Source organism: Zosterops lateralis, assembly GCF_965231275.1.
Source record: "Zosterops lateralis genome assembly, chromosome: 8".
NCBI lineage: Eukaryota > Metazoa > Chordata > Aves > Passeriformes > Zosteropidae > Zosterops > Zosterops lateralis.
This window is the reverse complement of record NC_139768.1, coordinates 1,187,449-1,205,322: the sequence shown is the minus strand read 5'-3', so window position 1 is coordinate 1,205,322 and position 17,874 is coordinate 1,187,449. Positions and strand designations below refer to the sequence as shown.

The following is a 17,874-nucleotide window of genomic DNA, read 5'->3' as shown; positions in this document are numbered from 1 at the left end:
TTCTAATTAGCATTCATCAACTCCAGGGTGTGTGCTAAAAGCAGGTGAAGGTTTGGGTCATATTTACTCGTCTTTGTGTGAAATGCCTCATTAGCAACCAAAAATGGGATGGTATTTGGGATGTATTTTTATTTTTTCCTTTCTTTTTTCCTTTCTTGTTCCAACCCTTTTTTTTTTTTTAATTTTTCTTCCCCACCCCATTAGGCTGAGTTGTTTATCTTGTGGAGGAGCTGAGACAGGAGGTCAAGACAGGACCATCGCCGTGTCATTTGTACAGAACATAAATGAAATATTACAGAGGTTATGGGGAGCAAGAACCCTGGAGAGCTGACTCAGACTAACGAGAGCACAGAGATCTCTGTGACCACTTTGGCCTCTCTTTTGTGGGAGATTCAGGCCCAAAATGCCAAGTTTATAGGCTTGTGGAATGGTTAAAAAGCCACCAGATGTGGTGATAACCTTCCAGTTATTCCTTGTGCTCCATCAGGACCACGAAGGGATGAGCAGATTTTCTCAGCAGTGCAGTTCTGCACAAGTACCAGGCTTTATGTTTTAAGTTAACAGTGCATAACTTGAAAAGAAGTCCCTGCTGAGAGAGAACTGTTGGTGATGTGTTTATGGAGTGTAGACCAAGAATGGAGTGGTACACATAGAGAAATAGCAAAAAATGTGGTTGTGGTTCATGAGTGGCTTGTAGGAAGCTCCTGTGTACAGGATTCAGAGCTGGCAGTTTCTGGTATAAATGTAGTAAAATTAATTTTGTCATTGGTGAGAGGTGTGGGGATCAGGGTGATCCTGCTGGGTGCTTTGGGAAAAACTGTGCACACACAGTTCTGGGAATAAGCTCAGAAAGAAGGAAGATTATGGAATTTCTGGCAACACTTTCGTAGTAAAAGTTCAAATTGTTGGAAAATACGGTTCAGTTAAAAAGGGACATTGAACTTTCTGTCTGAAAAATATATCATAGAAACTTTTTAAATTCCCATTTTACCATTTAGAGAAGAAAAAAAAAAATATATGTCACTTTGAAAGTATATTTAGAAATATTAGTTAGCCTCTATTAAATAATGAAAATAAACCTACAGGTTTGATCCAGTTTACTGCAACTGAGTTTTTATCTTCAAGATTCTTAGTCTGAATTTACCTTAGTTTTATGAACTTTTATCTAGAACTGGGATGTTGTACTGGAAATTCTTGGTTTAACTTCTGTTCTAACGGTACCATTAACGATTAAACTTGAGAAATGGTATCAGTTTGGAGTGCTCTTTAGTATGCCATAAGAATTATAATATTAATATAAATAATTTATTTAATGCAGCTAGTAGTGCTGACTTTATTTTTAATCTAATAATGCTCCTCTGGAGACACTGAGCCAAGAGGTGTTTATTTAAAACACAAAGGAAAGAAGAAGCACAAAAATCTCAATCTCTGGTAGAGAGAAACTGTTTTTCTATGAAGTGCTATCACCTATTCAAGTCACACCTGGACAAGAACTGCACTACTTTAATTGAAGAGATTTCTAAATATAAGTTGGCTATCAAGGGGATGTAGAATGAACCCATCTGTTCTACCAAAATTGACTTTTTCATATCTGCTATCTTAACTTATTTGTATCCAAGACATACACAAAGGCTCTCAGATAAACAGGTGCACTTTGATATTGTCCAATTAATTACTGTCAGTTGTATTGCAGTGGAAACTTGGTCTGGAGCTCTTCTTTTGGATCAAAACCAGTTTCCTGATTTTTAGGATGTTTTCATGGATGTTTAAATCAAGAACAAAGCTATTTTTAAAAATCCAAATCTATCTCCTGCGATGAAACCCGGCAGCTGGACCTGAGTTTGACTCAGGTTACAAAATTATATACAGAAGATAGTGATTTTTTTTTTTTATTTCTTCTCTAGTGCAGTTTTACTACAGTGGATTTCAAAAGGATTCTATTTTTTTTTTCTTGTTCTTGGTGGATGGGGGAAAGAAAATACAGTAGACAAATAATTTCTCCATAGATGTGAAGGGAAAAGGGGGGAAAAAAGTTCCTTTTGGAAGTAAACTGACTTGGGACAAGAGCTCAAACAATTTTCATTTGAAACCTATTCAGGGGCAAATGTAACTTGAGCAGGTAACGAATTAATGAGACTGACCCCTTAGGAAAGTTTTGCAAAAACTGAGATTTAGACATGACTACTTCCCCAAGCCCTCCTTTGCTCACATCTTCTTTATGAATAATAATTAAAAATAAGTTTATAGCAGTAAAGAATGGGTTTAGCCATCATTGTCACGCAGTTCTCTGGGGAGAACTCAGCTCTTCTGGAGTCCATGTCCTCAGGGTACTCCGTTCTGTGCTGGGTTTTGCTCTCAGTTCTGAGGGAGACTCTTGGTGCAGGAGCTCTGGGTGTTGTTGGGAAAGATGGGACAGGAAGGGCTTGTGGATATGATTGCCTGGTAAGAAATACTGTAAAAGCTGTGAGTGCAATAGAAATGAAAGCCAGTTTTGAGATGTAGGCATGGGAGGCAGGAAAACAGTGATGAGCTGGAGATGGGTTGAAGGACAGAAAACAAAAGGAGTCAGGAATGTTGCCTTTCCACTCTGCCAAGGCATCAGGGAGAAAACAGATAAGAAAAGGAGTCTTTAGAGTTTAGAATATAAAATGACATGGTAATATAGTAGTCCTTATAGGCTGCATGCAAAGTTTGTAGGTTTTGTATCTTGCACAGGTTGGTCACTGTAAATTAGAATATTCAACACATATGTAATGGATATATAATGGAGATAGAATGGATTGGAACAAGATGATCATGCTCTTCTCTTGCCCTTGTCCTCTCTTGCTTCTCCCCTTTCTTCCCCTCTATCTCTTGCTCCTGCTTTTCCCCCACACTTTTTCCACCCTCTTTTCCCCTACTCTCTTGCTTGCTCTCTTCCTCCCACTCTTACCCCATTTCTACCCCTTAGATCTGCCCTATCTCCCCTTTTTCTCTCTTTGGGGTTCCCTCCAGCCCAGGCTGTGGCTGAAGGCAAAGCCCTTTTTACCCACCACCCTGCAATAAACCCAGGTGTGTCTAGAATATCTCAGCTCTGCAGAGTTCCCTCTCCCTGCTGTCCATGGATGCTCCTACAGGGTGGGAGCCTCAAACCAGAACCCCCAAAGTGACCACCCTTGGCATGACCAGGGACACTGAGGGACATTAAGGGACACTGAGGGACGTGGCAGGAGCTGATGGCCCCCAGACCTCCCCTCCTTTACATCACCAGGCGGTAAAACTCAGGAGTTGTTCCTTTGCATGTGGTCTCTCCTCAGATGCACAAGCTCAAGCTGTTATTTTATTATTGTACAAGATTAAATAGTTTTAAGGTTTGGGATGTCTGAGACGCTGCCATGGGAAACCTGCGATTGAGCCAGTGGGGAAATCTGGTCTGTGTGAGAGAAGGGTCCTCTGTCCCTCAGCCTGGTCACCCAGGTCCTGTTAGTGTGACAGCCACAGGGGTCCTGGCTGCTGGGACAGGGGAGTTTCCTCAGCACAGGGCTGGCCATGGTCTGTCTGTCTGTCTGTCTGTCTGCACAGTGGGGTCTGCAGTGTGAACACAGCCCTGGAGGAGCAGCTTTGGAGGAGAGACAGACCCAGAGCTGTGGCCTTGGGGACAGGATTGGTGACACAGAGCACTCACTGCAATGCAGGTGCATCTGCCTCCTGATGACAGCTGTAATTAGTCATCGGTTCCTGCCCTGCTTTCAGCTGGGAGAGAGTTAATCTTCCTTCCTGTGTTTTGTGTTCACTGTGAGGACAGCACTGAAAACACCCCGGTGGTGTTGCTGAGGGGGGCTCACCTCAAATCAAGGACTTTTCAGTTTTCCTGCTCTGCACAAGGAGCTGGGGGGGAAGCATGGCCAGGACACAGACCCAAAGCAGCCAAAGGCACATTCCAGAGCACAGAGCATCGTGCCCAGAGCATCTCCACCATGGAGCATCTTCCAGCTGTGGAGAGCTGGATGGGAGCACTGATGGCGGCTCAGGAGAGGTTTGGGCGTTGGGGGTGTTGGTGTAGGAAAGAAAACACAATCTTGGAATTGTGTGTGGTGCTTTATTGAGAGGTCTGGAAGTCGGGGGAGGACCCAAATTCGACTTTGCCGAGATGGAAAAATAACACAGTTTTTATAATTTTCTTGTTCCATAAGGATCTATGTTAATCATTAAACCCCATTGTTCCATTGATTTTATCCAAGCCTAAACCTGTAACAATTAATTCTCATGATTCTTGCTTAAGATTCTGGTTTAAGAGAATGATCATATTCAGTTATCAAACTAATGTTACAATTAACAATAATGTTATTTATCGTATTGATGATTATACAGGTACAAATCATCCTGACCTAACTTTATTCTCAAGGACTATGTACTTTATTAAGAATCACCATCATCCCCCCTTCTCCCCCATTTCCTAAGCAAAGTTATACTTGATTTGGTTAAAACAATGGCATGGAAATACCATCCTGGTTGCAGTGAAGGCAAGGTCCTGTTCTCAGGCCCTGCTACCCCAGAAATCAGTTTAAACCTATTAAAACTATCATGGAGCAGCCGTGCTGTGTATCATTGTCATTCTGGGCTTTATTTTTCTGTCCTTTTGTTCTTCCCTGTTCTCATTACAGTTGTTTTTCAAAGATTTTGTTGCTGTTATTAAACCATTCTTATCTCAACCCGCAGGTTTTACCATTTTTTCTCCTGATTCTCCTCCCTGTCCCACTGGGAGAGGTGAGGGAGGTGAGGAGGTTGCTACGTGGTGCTTAGTGGGGCTGGCTGGGGTTAAACCATAGCAGTGGCAAGAGACTTGGTTTTGAGTTCTCCCAGCATCTCTTAGGACACCCTTTTCAAATTGTTTTCTTTGGACTCCCCACTTTTCCCTCTGCTTTGTTTTTTTTCATTGTGGGAAGCTGTGATGCTCTTTATCCTCACCTTTAAATTAAAGGACATGCAAATAATAACTTTTGCTACTTTGGTTTCCCTCCTACCAAAACAGTCTGGTGGTTTTTTTATATCTTATTTTGGGAAAGAGCCTTCCCTGTTATTGGCCAGCTTGGAGAAGTTTTTAATTTCAGATTTTTTTAAGAGGGTTAGGAAAGGATTGTTTCTGTTCCTTTTTTTTTTTTTTTTTTTTTTTTTTTTTTTTTTATTTATTTTATTTTATTTTTTATTTTTTATTTTTTATTTTATTTATTTATTTATTTATTTATTTATTTTTCCCTCTGCAGAATTATTTCTATACATAGCAGTATTTACTGCTTGCTTTCCCACCTTCTTTTTTTAATCCTGCAACTGCCATTAGATAAAATAATGAACCGAGTTATTTATTCATAAAGGCAATGTAAATATTTGTTTTCCGCTGTGTTCCAACAAAATAATGTTGTCATGGATTATTGGCAGTAAATTATTTTAAGTTATACATTTTAAAGGAAACAAAACTATATACATGAAACTATCTGATTATTTTTCATGCGGCTTCTTATTCTTTTCTTTTGTCAGTGTTGCTATGAGATCTGAAATCTTAATGCTCATATTTTGATTTTCAGTGTCTTTTTATTTCATTTCTATTGCAAATGCTGAGGAATTGTAAAGAGTTTCCTGTATTCACTGATTCCTTTCTAGTCTTCCAGTTCTGGCCTGATTCTGATAATATAATTTATATGTTGTCACTTATAATGATCCACTGAGTGAATTACAGTTCTCTTGTTTGGGTTCTGTATTTTACATTTGAGTCTTGAAAAGTAGTTGGGGAGGAAGAAGGTCACAATCTCAAATACTCCTCTTTTTTCCCAAATTTGTACAAGTTATTTTCTACTCTGAGGTAAAGCAAATGAAAGATGGATGCTCTTTAATTTTCAGTGTGCTGTTTTGTCTCAAAAGCAGCTTTTCTCCCTGGTAGAAATATTGTGAAGCATTAGTCCCAAGTGTCACCTAGACCCCATCTACACAGAAAGTATAAAAATGAACTGGGACATTTTGCACATATATTATTTTTTTTTCCATACAAAACTGTAGCATATTTTAACCCATGAATCCTTCCCCAATAGATGGCAGTGCTTTTTCTCAGGCACAGTGATCTCACAAATTCATAGCCTACTTTCTTTATACAGGGTGCATTTATCAAATAGGATGGAATAGGTCCTTCAAGGATGTTTCATAAGAAATTTTATTTATTTATTTATTTTGGAATGGATGGACACAATCTCAAGCAATTGGAAAGAACCTGAACAGTTTATAATTAATAAATAAATTAATTTCAGAATAATTAAAAATGGGTGACCACGATCTCCCAAGTGTTGATACCTTTTTCCTCTTTAAAGTAAGAAAACCTTGCTAAGTTATGAACATTAAATTCTTCCTTACTTTGAGAATTCTCCATAAATTTCCTTATGATAACACAGGTCTCCAGGACCTTGCTTTTCACACTGCTTGACTTTCCTGAGCCTCTGGCAATTGCCTGGTGATATCAGAGAGTTGAAACTTGAGAGCTGTTTTTCAGTGAGGGGTTTTTTAAAGATTTTTTGGTTTTTTAAAGATTTTTTTGGATTGAAAGTGTGTAAATATGGCATAAAACTGAAGGAAAAAAAAAATGCAAGAAGTTTCAGCTCCCTCCCAGCACATTTTCATTTGGAGTAATGGTTCACACTCTGTGTTGCAGTTCTGAACAGAAGATATTTAGATCCATTTAGACTTGACTCCCTCCAGTGATGTCTCTAAATACATTTCCAGCTATTAGAATGCAGAGCCATTGGCTCTGTAGGAGGAGCACTGAGTGGTCTGGCACTCTGATGACTAAAGATAAACTCTTAGCAGCCTAAATTTAGGCACCTCATTTTAAAGGCTTTGGCCCAGATCTGTGAACCCAGGAGAAGGAGATAGGATAATTCATTTTGAATTCCCTGGCTCTCACGTCTCCCCAGACTGAGCATTTATTCATACAAATTGCTCACTGTTGCAGATGAATCACTTCATGTAGCCAGTGCAATAACTCTGCACCTGAGCATTATTTAATTCTGCCGTGCTAATGCCAGCAGCACTTTGCTATTTCTCTCTATGTTACAGCACCTGGCTATTTTGGCTTTTTCTGGATATATTTGGGAGGTGAATAGGGAGGAAATGGACACATTTTTTGCCCTCCTGTTCATCAGTGCTTTATTTCCCAAGAGCTGCAGTACCTCAGGTGGTCAGATGAATATTCCTCCTGGCTTAAAAGTAATGCAAGGGAGGCAATTACCAAGGGGATAATTTTTTTACTGCATTTTTGGGAGAGGATTATTTTGTTAGAAATGTTATCTCTACTGGTTCTCATCTGCTTTGACACCAGGTTTTGTTATTTTTCTGTAATGCTCTTTATGATGAAGAGAATTAGTATGTTCTTTCTGTGTTTCGATGAGTTTGCAGTTTCTCTTGGGATTTTTTTCTTTTTAAAGGAGTATTTCAGCTTGTGGACATGAGAAATAGGTGGAGGTACGTGTGTTGCCCACAATTTTCTTTTGTGGTTGTCTGAGCTACACAAATGAGCAAAATATTAAACCACATTTACTTAGGCAAGTCATTTACACCTTTTTTTAAGGACACAGCTTAAGCTCAGAGTAATATTAAAGATGCTGGTGTTGTTAGGGAAGTTTTGCTCATATTTTTGAAGGAATCAGATATCCCTTAGCCCATATTAAGGATGGATCTCCTGTCATTGCACTGCAGCCACAGAAGTCGTGGGCGTTTATTCCAAGCCAGTCATCTGTAGTTCAGTGTCGTCAGAGAAGGTGATTCATCCCACCTGACACTAAATATCTGAGAGGTTTATTATGCAAATGTGCTCTGAAGAGGAAGGTGGTTGATGATGATGCTGCTCAGCCCAGTGCTGGTCTGCAGAGCCTCTGGGTACCACTGCAGTCATTGCTGAAATACTGTGCAAATGATCCAAGTTAAAAACCACTAACTGGTTTTGTTTGCATTTCTATTTTTTTTTTTTTTTAACTGGGTTCATTTCAGTGATTCACAGGGCCATTTATAACACTGAGAGATAAGAATATCTGTTCAATAAATGGGGTCGTACAGGCACAGAGGAGAGAAGTGATTGAAGGCAGGAACACTCCAAATGTAATGAACTGCCTCCTGAAATACATGTATGCACTGTGTTATTAGCAGAGATGAACACACTGTGGTAATTGTTTAACCGTGTATTGAGCAGGACATTGACAATATCCCTGGCAGTGTAGTGCACATCTCTCCATGCTTGTTATCACTTTATTAGGATATTAAATGTCTCGAGGTGAGCTTATCTATGTCAAACAAAGAGGACTTCTGTGTCTATTGTGAAATCCTTCACCTGAGGTTCCCTCTCCAGTTTGAACTTCCCAGTGGGTTATACATGTATGGATAAATCTGCAAACTGCTGGGATGGGATGTTTCTTTGTAATACGTAATGATCATCTAAAAAAGTGACCATGCAAATCATAATTTTGTCTTGAGCCTTATGTAAATACAAATAGAGGATGAACTCTCATATAAATGTGTGAACTTCACTTGAGTACCTCACATGTTTTTAATGAACTAGGTTAGTTAACAGATAAACTGTTAACTAACAGTTAACATGTATTAAGCAGGACATTAACAATATCCCTGGCAGTGTAGTGCACATCTCTCCATGCTTGTTATCACTTTATTAGAATATTAAGGGTCTTGGGATGAGCTTATCTATGTCAAAGGGGGAACTTCTGTGTCTGTTGTGAGATTTTTCACCTGAGGTTCCCTCTCAGTGCTAATAGTGCAATCTTCTCCAGTTTTAGCTTCCCACTGGGTTGTACATGTGTGGATAAATCTGCAAACTGCTGGGATGAGGTGTTTCTTTATAATATGTAGTGATCATCTAAAAAAGTGACCATGCAAATCATAATTTTGTCTTGAGCCTTATGTAAATACAAAGAGAGGATGAACTCTCATATAAATGTGTGAACTTCATTTGAGCATCTCACATGTTTTTAATGAACTAGGTTAGTTAACAGATAAACTATCAGAGGTTGGGTGGGCCAGAGACAATATATTTTGGGAGACATATTGGAAAGAAACCCAGCTGAGTAGGATGCATTGGATATATCACAGAGAAGTTATATCTCCTGAACTGCATGTTCTGGGCATTTATTCATCACAGGATCCCTGATGCTGCTGTCCCACCCTGCCCCAGTTTGTTTTTGGGGTACATGGACACAGTCAGGGTACTTTGGTTTAGGAACTGAAGTCAGAGAAAGGTGGATGCCACCAAAAAGTTCCAGTTCCATGAAGCAGCAGAGGAAGTGATGGGAAGAACTATTGCTGAAACAATGTCAGTAGCAATGAAAGCAATCAAATTGACCTTTACAGGAGTAGATTTTTATATAAGTTCTTTCTGGAATATGTTTCCCATGTTTTGTTTATTTTTATTATTATGTTTCTTTTTATTTTTGTAGGCTGTGGAAACCAACCTTGCATCAAAGGATAGTCACTGGGTCTATGTAAATGAGGTAAGAAAGTCAAAAGAGAAAACACAGCTTGCTGCATTCCCTCATCACCATCTTTTGTTTCATGTGTTTTGACACACCAAACTGAGCCTACATGGAGCATTTTTGCTTTTTGAATGGCACAAGGTTCAAACTCTGTGGTGTCACTGCTTGTCTGTCTCAGCTGAATTGGCTTAGGTTGAACACCAGAGGTCAAGATAAAGCTTCCAATACACCTCAGAGCAGCTGTGAGGATTATTTTTCCCCTCCTGCTGACACTATTTCATTAGCTATTTAGGAAGCAGAGAATACCTGAAAAGAAACCTCACAGAGAGGCATCTCTGGCAGAAGCTCACCCTGCACTGCTGTGAAAATACAGATGTCAGGAGAGGAAAGAGCACTTGTGAGCTTGGTCCATTCAAATATATATTTACATGATACACATGTTTTCTCTAGTGCAGAACTGTGTTGGTGTATTGGCCAGGATCCAGAACAGCTTAAATTCCAAGTGGAATGTTTCCCCTCTGCAGCAAATGGGATCCTGTCCTGCTACAACGATTATTTTACCTTAGTGCCATCATGCCCTAATGGGAATCTGTTGAGATCCTTATTTAAAAAACAATGAAATGTTGTACCATATATAGTAACTTATAAATCACTGATAAATGGCAGTACTTTACAAATTCCTTGTTTTAATAATGATTTATTTAAAGATAGCAAATTAACCTAATTTAAAAAGAATGATGTTCGCTGTCTCATTTTTATATTACAAATGCAAAGCCTCTAATTTGATTCTTTTGTTAATTTCTCACTCCTTTTTGCACCTCTAATTTTGGATGGGCAGCTTTTAATAGCAACTATAAATTGTATTGTGTGGCATTAGACAGGCTCTGTAATTAAATAGGGGTTAGGGAAAGTGAATGAAATCCCTGCTTGTGAAGACTGTATAAATTCTTTCTAGTCCTTGTTATATTTAAGCACCTCTTGGTTTGTAATGACCCACTACAAAACATCAGCGAGATGCCCAGAGAGTCAGTGTTTATATTCACATAAAGATATTTCCCTAAACATTTATAGACAGGGAGTGTTTGTGAATTTTTTTTACTGCTGCTGTTATTATTCAGATGTTAAAATTCCCTTCACAAAGCCTGAATCTGTAACATCCTGATAAAAGCCTTTAGCACTAATGTGTGCACACTTGTACACACACAAACAGATCACACAGGGTGTCAGCTCTGCTTCTCTTCTGGAAGATTTTGTTGGGTTTTTTTTTTTTTCCTTTGTGCCTAAAGACTGGGTGGGGAAGCTCTGAGAGCAGCATGAGAATTTTGAGTATAAATTTCTAGTGAAAAATATCAGCGCACATAATTTATAAATATCTCAAAATGCAATTAAATCCGAACAGACAACTAGAGAAATTTTTCAGACTCACAGGGTTTTGGGGGAAATCTTTGCAGGCAAAAAGGAAGAGGGAATTTTTTAGGTTTTTTTTTTTGTGGTAGGAGTGTTAGAGTTTGTGTGTGTGATAAAGCTACTGTGAGAAGAAGGTGCATTGAGCATCTCCATGGATGGATCTGTGTAGCGATGGAGGTTCCTTAGGGCTTGATTCTTATTTAAATGTGCATCCCCCCCTGCCAGCAAAAGGACAAACTGATTAAAGTTTCCATGTACATGTCTCCAATTAGTGGTACTGGGCACCGCATGAATATTTGATGGGAAAGATGCTGCTGGTTCTTACTGTGTCTCGTGGAATGGAATTAACTTTAAATTCCCAACAGTCCAATCAGCTCTTTTTGCTGTGTTTCCATGGGAGTAGAAGTGCATTATGCAAATGGACCAAAACCTGAGCCAGTCCATTTTTGTCCTGGGCAGGTTGAGGACCCTGCACTTCCCTGTCCACCCAACGATCCCATTGCAAGGAAAGAGGTGTAGGACTGATTAATTGAAGGGGCAGCAGCAGGAAGAGAACACAGGGACAATTTTTTTTTCCATGGAGGTTCCTTGTATGAAGAGCACTGGGTTGTAAACAGATTTTCCAGGCCTTTTGCACTTCAGGGGGAATCATTGAAGGGCTTTTTGCACATCTTGGAGTACAGAGCTCTGCTGGCCCAGTGTGCTCTGTCTCCACCTCTCATCAAACCAACCAGGACCTGAAACTTGCATTTACCTTGCCTTAAGAATGCCTATATAGCATTATAGGTATTATTTCAATTAGATATATTATCATCTTCTTACTTTAATTAAATCTATTTCACTCTCTCTGCACTGACAATCCAATAAAAATTTGTATTTGGTTTTTTGCTTCCCATGTGGTAGAATAGCAGTTAAGTTTTAGAGGTTGAACAGATTTTATCACTTAAATTTTGTTAGGTAAGCAAGACCACCAAGCTTAGGATGAGCTAATTTTAAATCTATCTGGTTGGTAATTACACAGCAAATGAACAAACAGCTGCATTGACAAAATTCTCTTTGCTGGTTCTCAATAGGCCAGGTCTGTGCTGAAGTGTCTGTTCAGTTTGGATGTTGTTGCTGGTGAGAAAGGGCTCAGTCCTCTTCAGAAAAATCCTGGTTAATTGGGAGTTAAATTTATTATGTGGGGTTGGAAGGTGGAAACATCACCTGGCAGGTTTTCTAGGGGAAGGGAATACACAGGGATGGGTCTTTTCAGGCAGTTTCATGCCCTCCTATGTCCTCTTGGCAGCCAAAATCATTAAAAGCTTACTGCTTAAAAATATAAATATATGTATGTGTCCACTTTTCTGGCTTCAAACAAGTCATGTTTCAATATTGCAATAGCTGTCAAAAGCAGTGGAGATTAGAAAGGATAATGGACATCAAAAGATTGTCCAACTTCACAGCTTTGGGAAACCAGTGGTGCCTTTGGAAAGATGACACAGGAAGTAAAGGGTGGCAAATTGTGGGATTCTCTGGAGACGTAACAAAGGTCTCCTTATGATGACAGCGGGTGATCTTCACAGAACTCAAAGTCAGAGATGAGTTCTACAGAAAAAGTGATTTAAGAAAAGGGCCAGGGAAGAGTGTAAAGGTGTAACAAAGTAAGGGACTATAAAATAAAGCTGTGTTGCAAAATGGCTTATACAGGGGATCATGAAAAGTATTAAGAAAAAGTTTATATCGAGCAGAAGATAAAGAAAAGTGAGAAGTGATTACTTGAAAAATGGAGATCTCATGTTTTTATTTAGTTCCTTGATTCTGACTATAGAAACCATGAATTATGACCAGACTGTTAAAAACATATATTGTTGTACTTTCAGTTGTTTTAGATGAATTTGAAACACTCCACCACATGAGATTTAATCTAGAGAAGTGCTTTTGCTTGTGGCTACAAAATAAGATGTAGGTGAGGAGCATCTGCAGGAGCAGCTCAGGATCCTTGTGGATAAAAACCAGGATGAGAATCATGGTCCTGCTGAGTTGGCAAATGTAGTCCTCAGATACAATATCAGGAACATCCATTGTAAGGAAAAGGAGGCAATTATTTCGCTCTGTTTGACATCAGCTTGGCTTTGTTGGAACAGTGTTGCAAGTTTTGGGCAAAACGCTTTAAAAGCAGAACAAGACATGCAGAACAATGTTGGAAATACAGAGGAAAGCACTTAGTGTGATGAAAGCTTGGTGAAATATGAGCTGTGTGTAAAGGCTGAAAAACTTGGGTACAAATAAAACAAGAATATGATCACATCTTCAATCTGGAAATATAAGGGAAATAAAATTTAATCTTCTGCAGTGGAAATTAGATCTAGTATTGGAAAATGGTTTATGATCTAAGTGTGAGAGTGTATAGGAACAACTGCCTTGGTTATTTTCTTCCATCCCATCATCTCTCTCCTTTCACACCTGGCTCTGCTCTTGTTTTTTTATTCTTCATTTTTCATCATCCTACTCACATTATATAAGCCAGCTAAATAATTTCAGTGTCAGTACGGAAAGACAAATAAAAACCTGTGTTTTGTATGCCACTGAGTGTTTTCTGATCTGCACCTTCTGCTCTAGGCCTGTCCATATATCATTTTTTTCAATATTGTTGTGACAGTTTATGCAGAGAGTCACTCCATGCACTTCTTACCAAACCATTTATTCAGTATTTTTGGTGGTGAACGTGAATGTCTGGTTTCCATTTGTTGCTTTTACGTTGCATCGATCCCCATTGATCCAGATCAGTCCCCATCGGAGCAGATACAAAGGAACATTTGTCATTAACACAAAATAACTTCTTTTTTCAGTTTTAGAATCACCACATTCTGTGCCATATGGACTAACAAATGCTGAAATTCAAGATTCGCTTCTAAATTCTCAAACTGCAACCACAGCAATAGTGGGGAGGACTGGCAGAAATCTCATTATGTTTGTTTTTTACAGTCTAAAAGATCAGGTAGTCACTAGAAATGAATGTTCTATGGGGTAAAGAAGATTCGTAGGTAAAATGCCAACCCCTGTCAGCATTTCTCATGGCACAATGGTTTAATAAGTGAGGAGATGTTCACAGGGTGACTGAAATTCTGTATTCCTGTATTTCAAAATACGGTTTAATGCTCTGCAGAGTGACTCGAATCCAAGATTTCAAATGGGCTCGTTTCTTTATCTCCTAGAAAAAGTTGTGCTCTTATTTGTCCCATTTAAAAACAAACAAATAAAAATCAAACTTACACTGCAACGTTGTGGGGTGGAGAGCAGAGAGAGAAGTTGTATTTGCAATGGCCCCTGCAAAAATATCCTTTTTTGGTAGATGGAATGTGGAAAACCAATTGATCCTCATGTACTAACCTGAGCTTAATAACTTGGGCTGTTAAAAAATCCCCAATGGCTTTTACAGTGCTAAGCAAAACTATGCTTTAAAAAAAAATAAAATTCAGGGACCAGTTTGTTATTGGTGGAAATCTGTTGTCAATAAGAAATCTGAAATTAATATCTGTGGAAATAGAGTGTTATAAAAATTCCAAGTCTATAGGAAAGCAAAGTATTCAGCAGTAAAAAAAACCAACTGAAATTCTTTTAAGCTTTAATTAAAAAATAAAACTAAACTCTGATTAACACCCAGAAAAAGTTACTTTTGAGTCTTTTCTCTTTTCCTCAATAAAGATCCTGTTTTGAAAAAAATTGGAGTCAGCACAGAGAAACTACTAAAGCAAATGCAGCTCTAATGTATTTGATTGAATTCTTCCCAACTATGATGATATTTGTCAGAAAAGCCCTCTTAGCTGAGAAAAAGAAGGGAAAAGTGAATTGGGAAGAAAAGTTCTTGGATTTTTTTTTTTTTTTTTCAGGAAAAGTAATAAAAAAATTTGGAAATATAGCAAGAGCAGACAATTCATCAGAGAAGCCTTAGACAGAAGTTTCGAGTGCTGAGGGACTTGGGGAACTCTGGGCCGTGTGGGGATGACATTGTCCCCATCACTTGAATACCAGTCAAAAAATTTTCGACAGCAGTTGACCTTATTCTTGCTTTTTTGGACAGATGACACATTTCAAATGATGCTGGTGGTGCTGCCAGCAGATTAATTTATAGATCTTCAGTGGACAGATGAAACTTCCCCCAGCTCAGCCCAGGTGGTGAGAGAATAATGCAGAAAAATGGCTGTTGGTGTTTTTCCTTTCCCCTCTCAGAGCATCTTTCTGCTCATCCTTCTCTGCACTCAAGCTTAATTCTTTTAAGCTTCAGTCCAAGACTCAGGCTTAATTATTTTTTTAATTAGGAATTAATTAAACCCTTAATTTATTAATTAAAATACTATTAACTTAATAATTAAAATAATAAAATCATAAAAATAAATTTTTAATTATTATTTTGATTTATTTATTTATTTAATTTCTAAATTTCTTTTTTCCTGCTGTTTTCATGGGTCTCTCTTCTCCATTGTGTCATTGTCTACAGGAGGTGTTTTTTTTATAGGGTGGGCAAGAAAGTGTCTCACCAATCCCCGGGTGTCATTTCTTATTTTCCACTCTCCTGTATTTCTTATTTTCCATTTCCATCCTGCACTTCCATTGCTTCTGTCAATATTCCTTTTCTTCCCTTTCACCACATCAGACCTGTCCACTGTCTCTGTCCTCTTGATCTGAAAATCAAGTGGTTTCTCATCTGTCATCTGGGCACTTCTGGATTATTTCCCTTCATAAAATATTTTTTTTGAAAGTTGAGAAAAAATGAGCAGAAAATAGAATAGTAATTATCAGATAAAGTCTATCTCAGCAAGATCCTTCTTTCCCCAAGGGCAGCATGCAGGAAGGTGTGAGATAATGAATGATGAGCAGAGTTGTCTCAGCACATGGCTGTAAGAATAATTATTGGGAAAACTCACTTTGGGAAGAAAAAAAAATAATGAATAGAGTGGTTTTTCTTCACTTTTATTGAGAATATTTTTATGTGCGTTTTGGGTGATCAACAGTTAAATTGTTGTGGTTTATGTTTTGCCTGAGTAGAGCCAGGACTGGAGTTCTGTTCACTTTTTCTCTCCATATGGAAGTGCCTGAGATGATGTTCTTTGTTTAATTTTAAAGCACCAGTCTGAGTAATGATATTTGTGTTTACTTTGATGACCAGAACTTTAACACTTCCCTAAATCTTATTTTTTCTTGATAAAAAAATCAGACTTTTTAATGATCATTTGTGGGGCAAGCAGTCTAGAATATTCTCAAATCAGACAAAAATACAGAGTAAAAAAAAGTTTAAAAATTGATTAGAAATACAAGGAACACAGTGTGGAAATTTTGTAAGATTTAGGAAATGACACGTTTCAATGCAAAATGCAGCAATTTGCAATTACAATTTATTCTAATTGTATTCCAGGTACCCTATATTTATTACTTGCCCAAGGAAATCTCACTTGTCTCCTTTTGGAGATCTTTAACACCTCAGCATTTCTATTTATTTATTTATTCCCACAAAAATCTGTGGCTTTTCTTTTTTCTAATAATTGCTTGAAAATTATACATACTCTTGGAACAGTGCTGGATGTGTTTCTCCATCCTGGCCAAATAAATGTGTATTAAAAACTGGCTTGATTCTAATGCTGTGAAATTGCACAGAAAGAATCTCAAAAATCCAGGAGCAAGGTCATGGATGAGCTTTGATGAGTTGTTTTAGCAGTTAATAATAGTAATAATTCAGTTGATGAATCAGTTAATAATAGTAATAATTCCCACACTAATACCAGTGATGAGTTTTTTGTTTATTTTTTTCCTGCTTTTACTGACTATTGTTTTGTGTGCTCCCTTTATTTAGAATTTTTAAGATTTTTAGCATGGAATAATATTTCATTAAATCAGAAGATCTTTTATTGTGTAGGCACTAACAATGATCTGAGAAATACATCTGGATACCCAGTGCAGAATCCTTATATCTAGAAATAGAGCTAATTTAATTAAATTAGAATAACCCACCAAAGAGTATTGATACTACTGAAAAAATCCAAATAAATCTCTAGTTTGTCTCCATGAGCATCCTTGTTCTCAGCGCTGTTCTGTTTAATCCTCCACTTTTCTCAGGGAAATATTCTTTGGTGCTTTAAATTATTAATGCCATTAAAATTTATCATTTTCTGTCATTACCTCTAGGAAAATAGAGATTGTAATGTGAAACATAATTGTCTCGTTTTGTGATTTGTGTTACGATGGTTGAGCACAACTAAAGCGGATTTAAGTTTTCCCCTGAGCAATGTGACGTGGAATCACAAATAACTGAATTTCTGTGTGTGCAGATAAACAAACAGATCAACCAATGCCACAAATGACCAATATTTGTGTTTCTGAGCCATCTTTGAAAGGCTGTGCATTAATTAGAGGGGACACAAAATGTGTGTGGTGAGAGCTGAACTGGAGGTTTGGATGATTTGTGATTTTTTTTTTTGTTTGTTTTCAGCCCTTGGGTCTGAGTGTGCCTCCCCAGGGATGCAGCCTTGAGGTTGTGAGTTAAAGCTGGGCCATAAAATTGTCTCTCCCTCAAACTTAGACACTTTGTGTGGTTTTAACACCCCTCAGATGCACAGAGGGGAAATCTGTGGAGCTTGTGGATCTGCTACACCATCTCCTCACAAGGATAGAAAATGCTGCCCAGCATTTTCTATTAAGCCTCAAAACCCTTTGTCTTCTATAAGAATATATTTGTTTTCTGATTTACTGTTTTCGTGCCACCCCAGTTGGTCTGTCATTAATGCAACGAATTTCACCTTGTGCAAAGTTAAAAATTCATGTTCCTAAAAAAAAAAATAAAAATGGGAAATCAGTAAAGAAGCACTAAATTGAGCCAAGGTACAGTACTAGTCAACCATAACAAGTAATTATTATAACCCCACGGTCATTTCGCTCACAGCTTGACAGAGAAAATGGCAAGAAAACAAAGTAATTTTTTTTTTCCTTGAATGTT

The 17,874-nt window shown here is 38.1% G+C and overlaps 1 protein-coding gene across 1 annotated transcript in view; it reads left to right on the top strand.

Annotated features, from left to right (window-relative positions):
* Nucleotides 1–17,874, top strand: part of GRID1 (glutamate ionotropic receptor delta type subunit 1) — a 470,054-nt gene that overhangs the window by 354,381 nt on the left and 97,799 nt on the right. Inside the window, exon 5 of the mRNA XM_083867019.1 lies at nucleotides 9,462–9,515. Coding sequence (XP_083723145.1) covers nucleotides 9,462–9,515 — 54 coding nt within the window. The remainder of the gene's footprint in view (nucleotides 1–9,461; nucleotides 9,516–17,874) is intronic.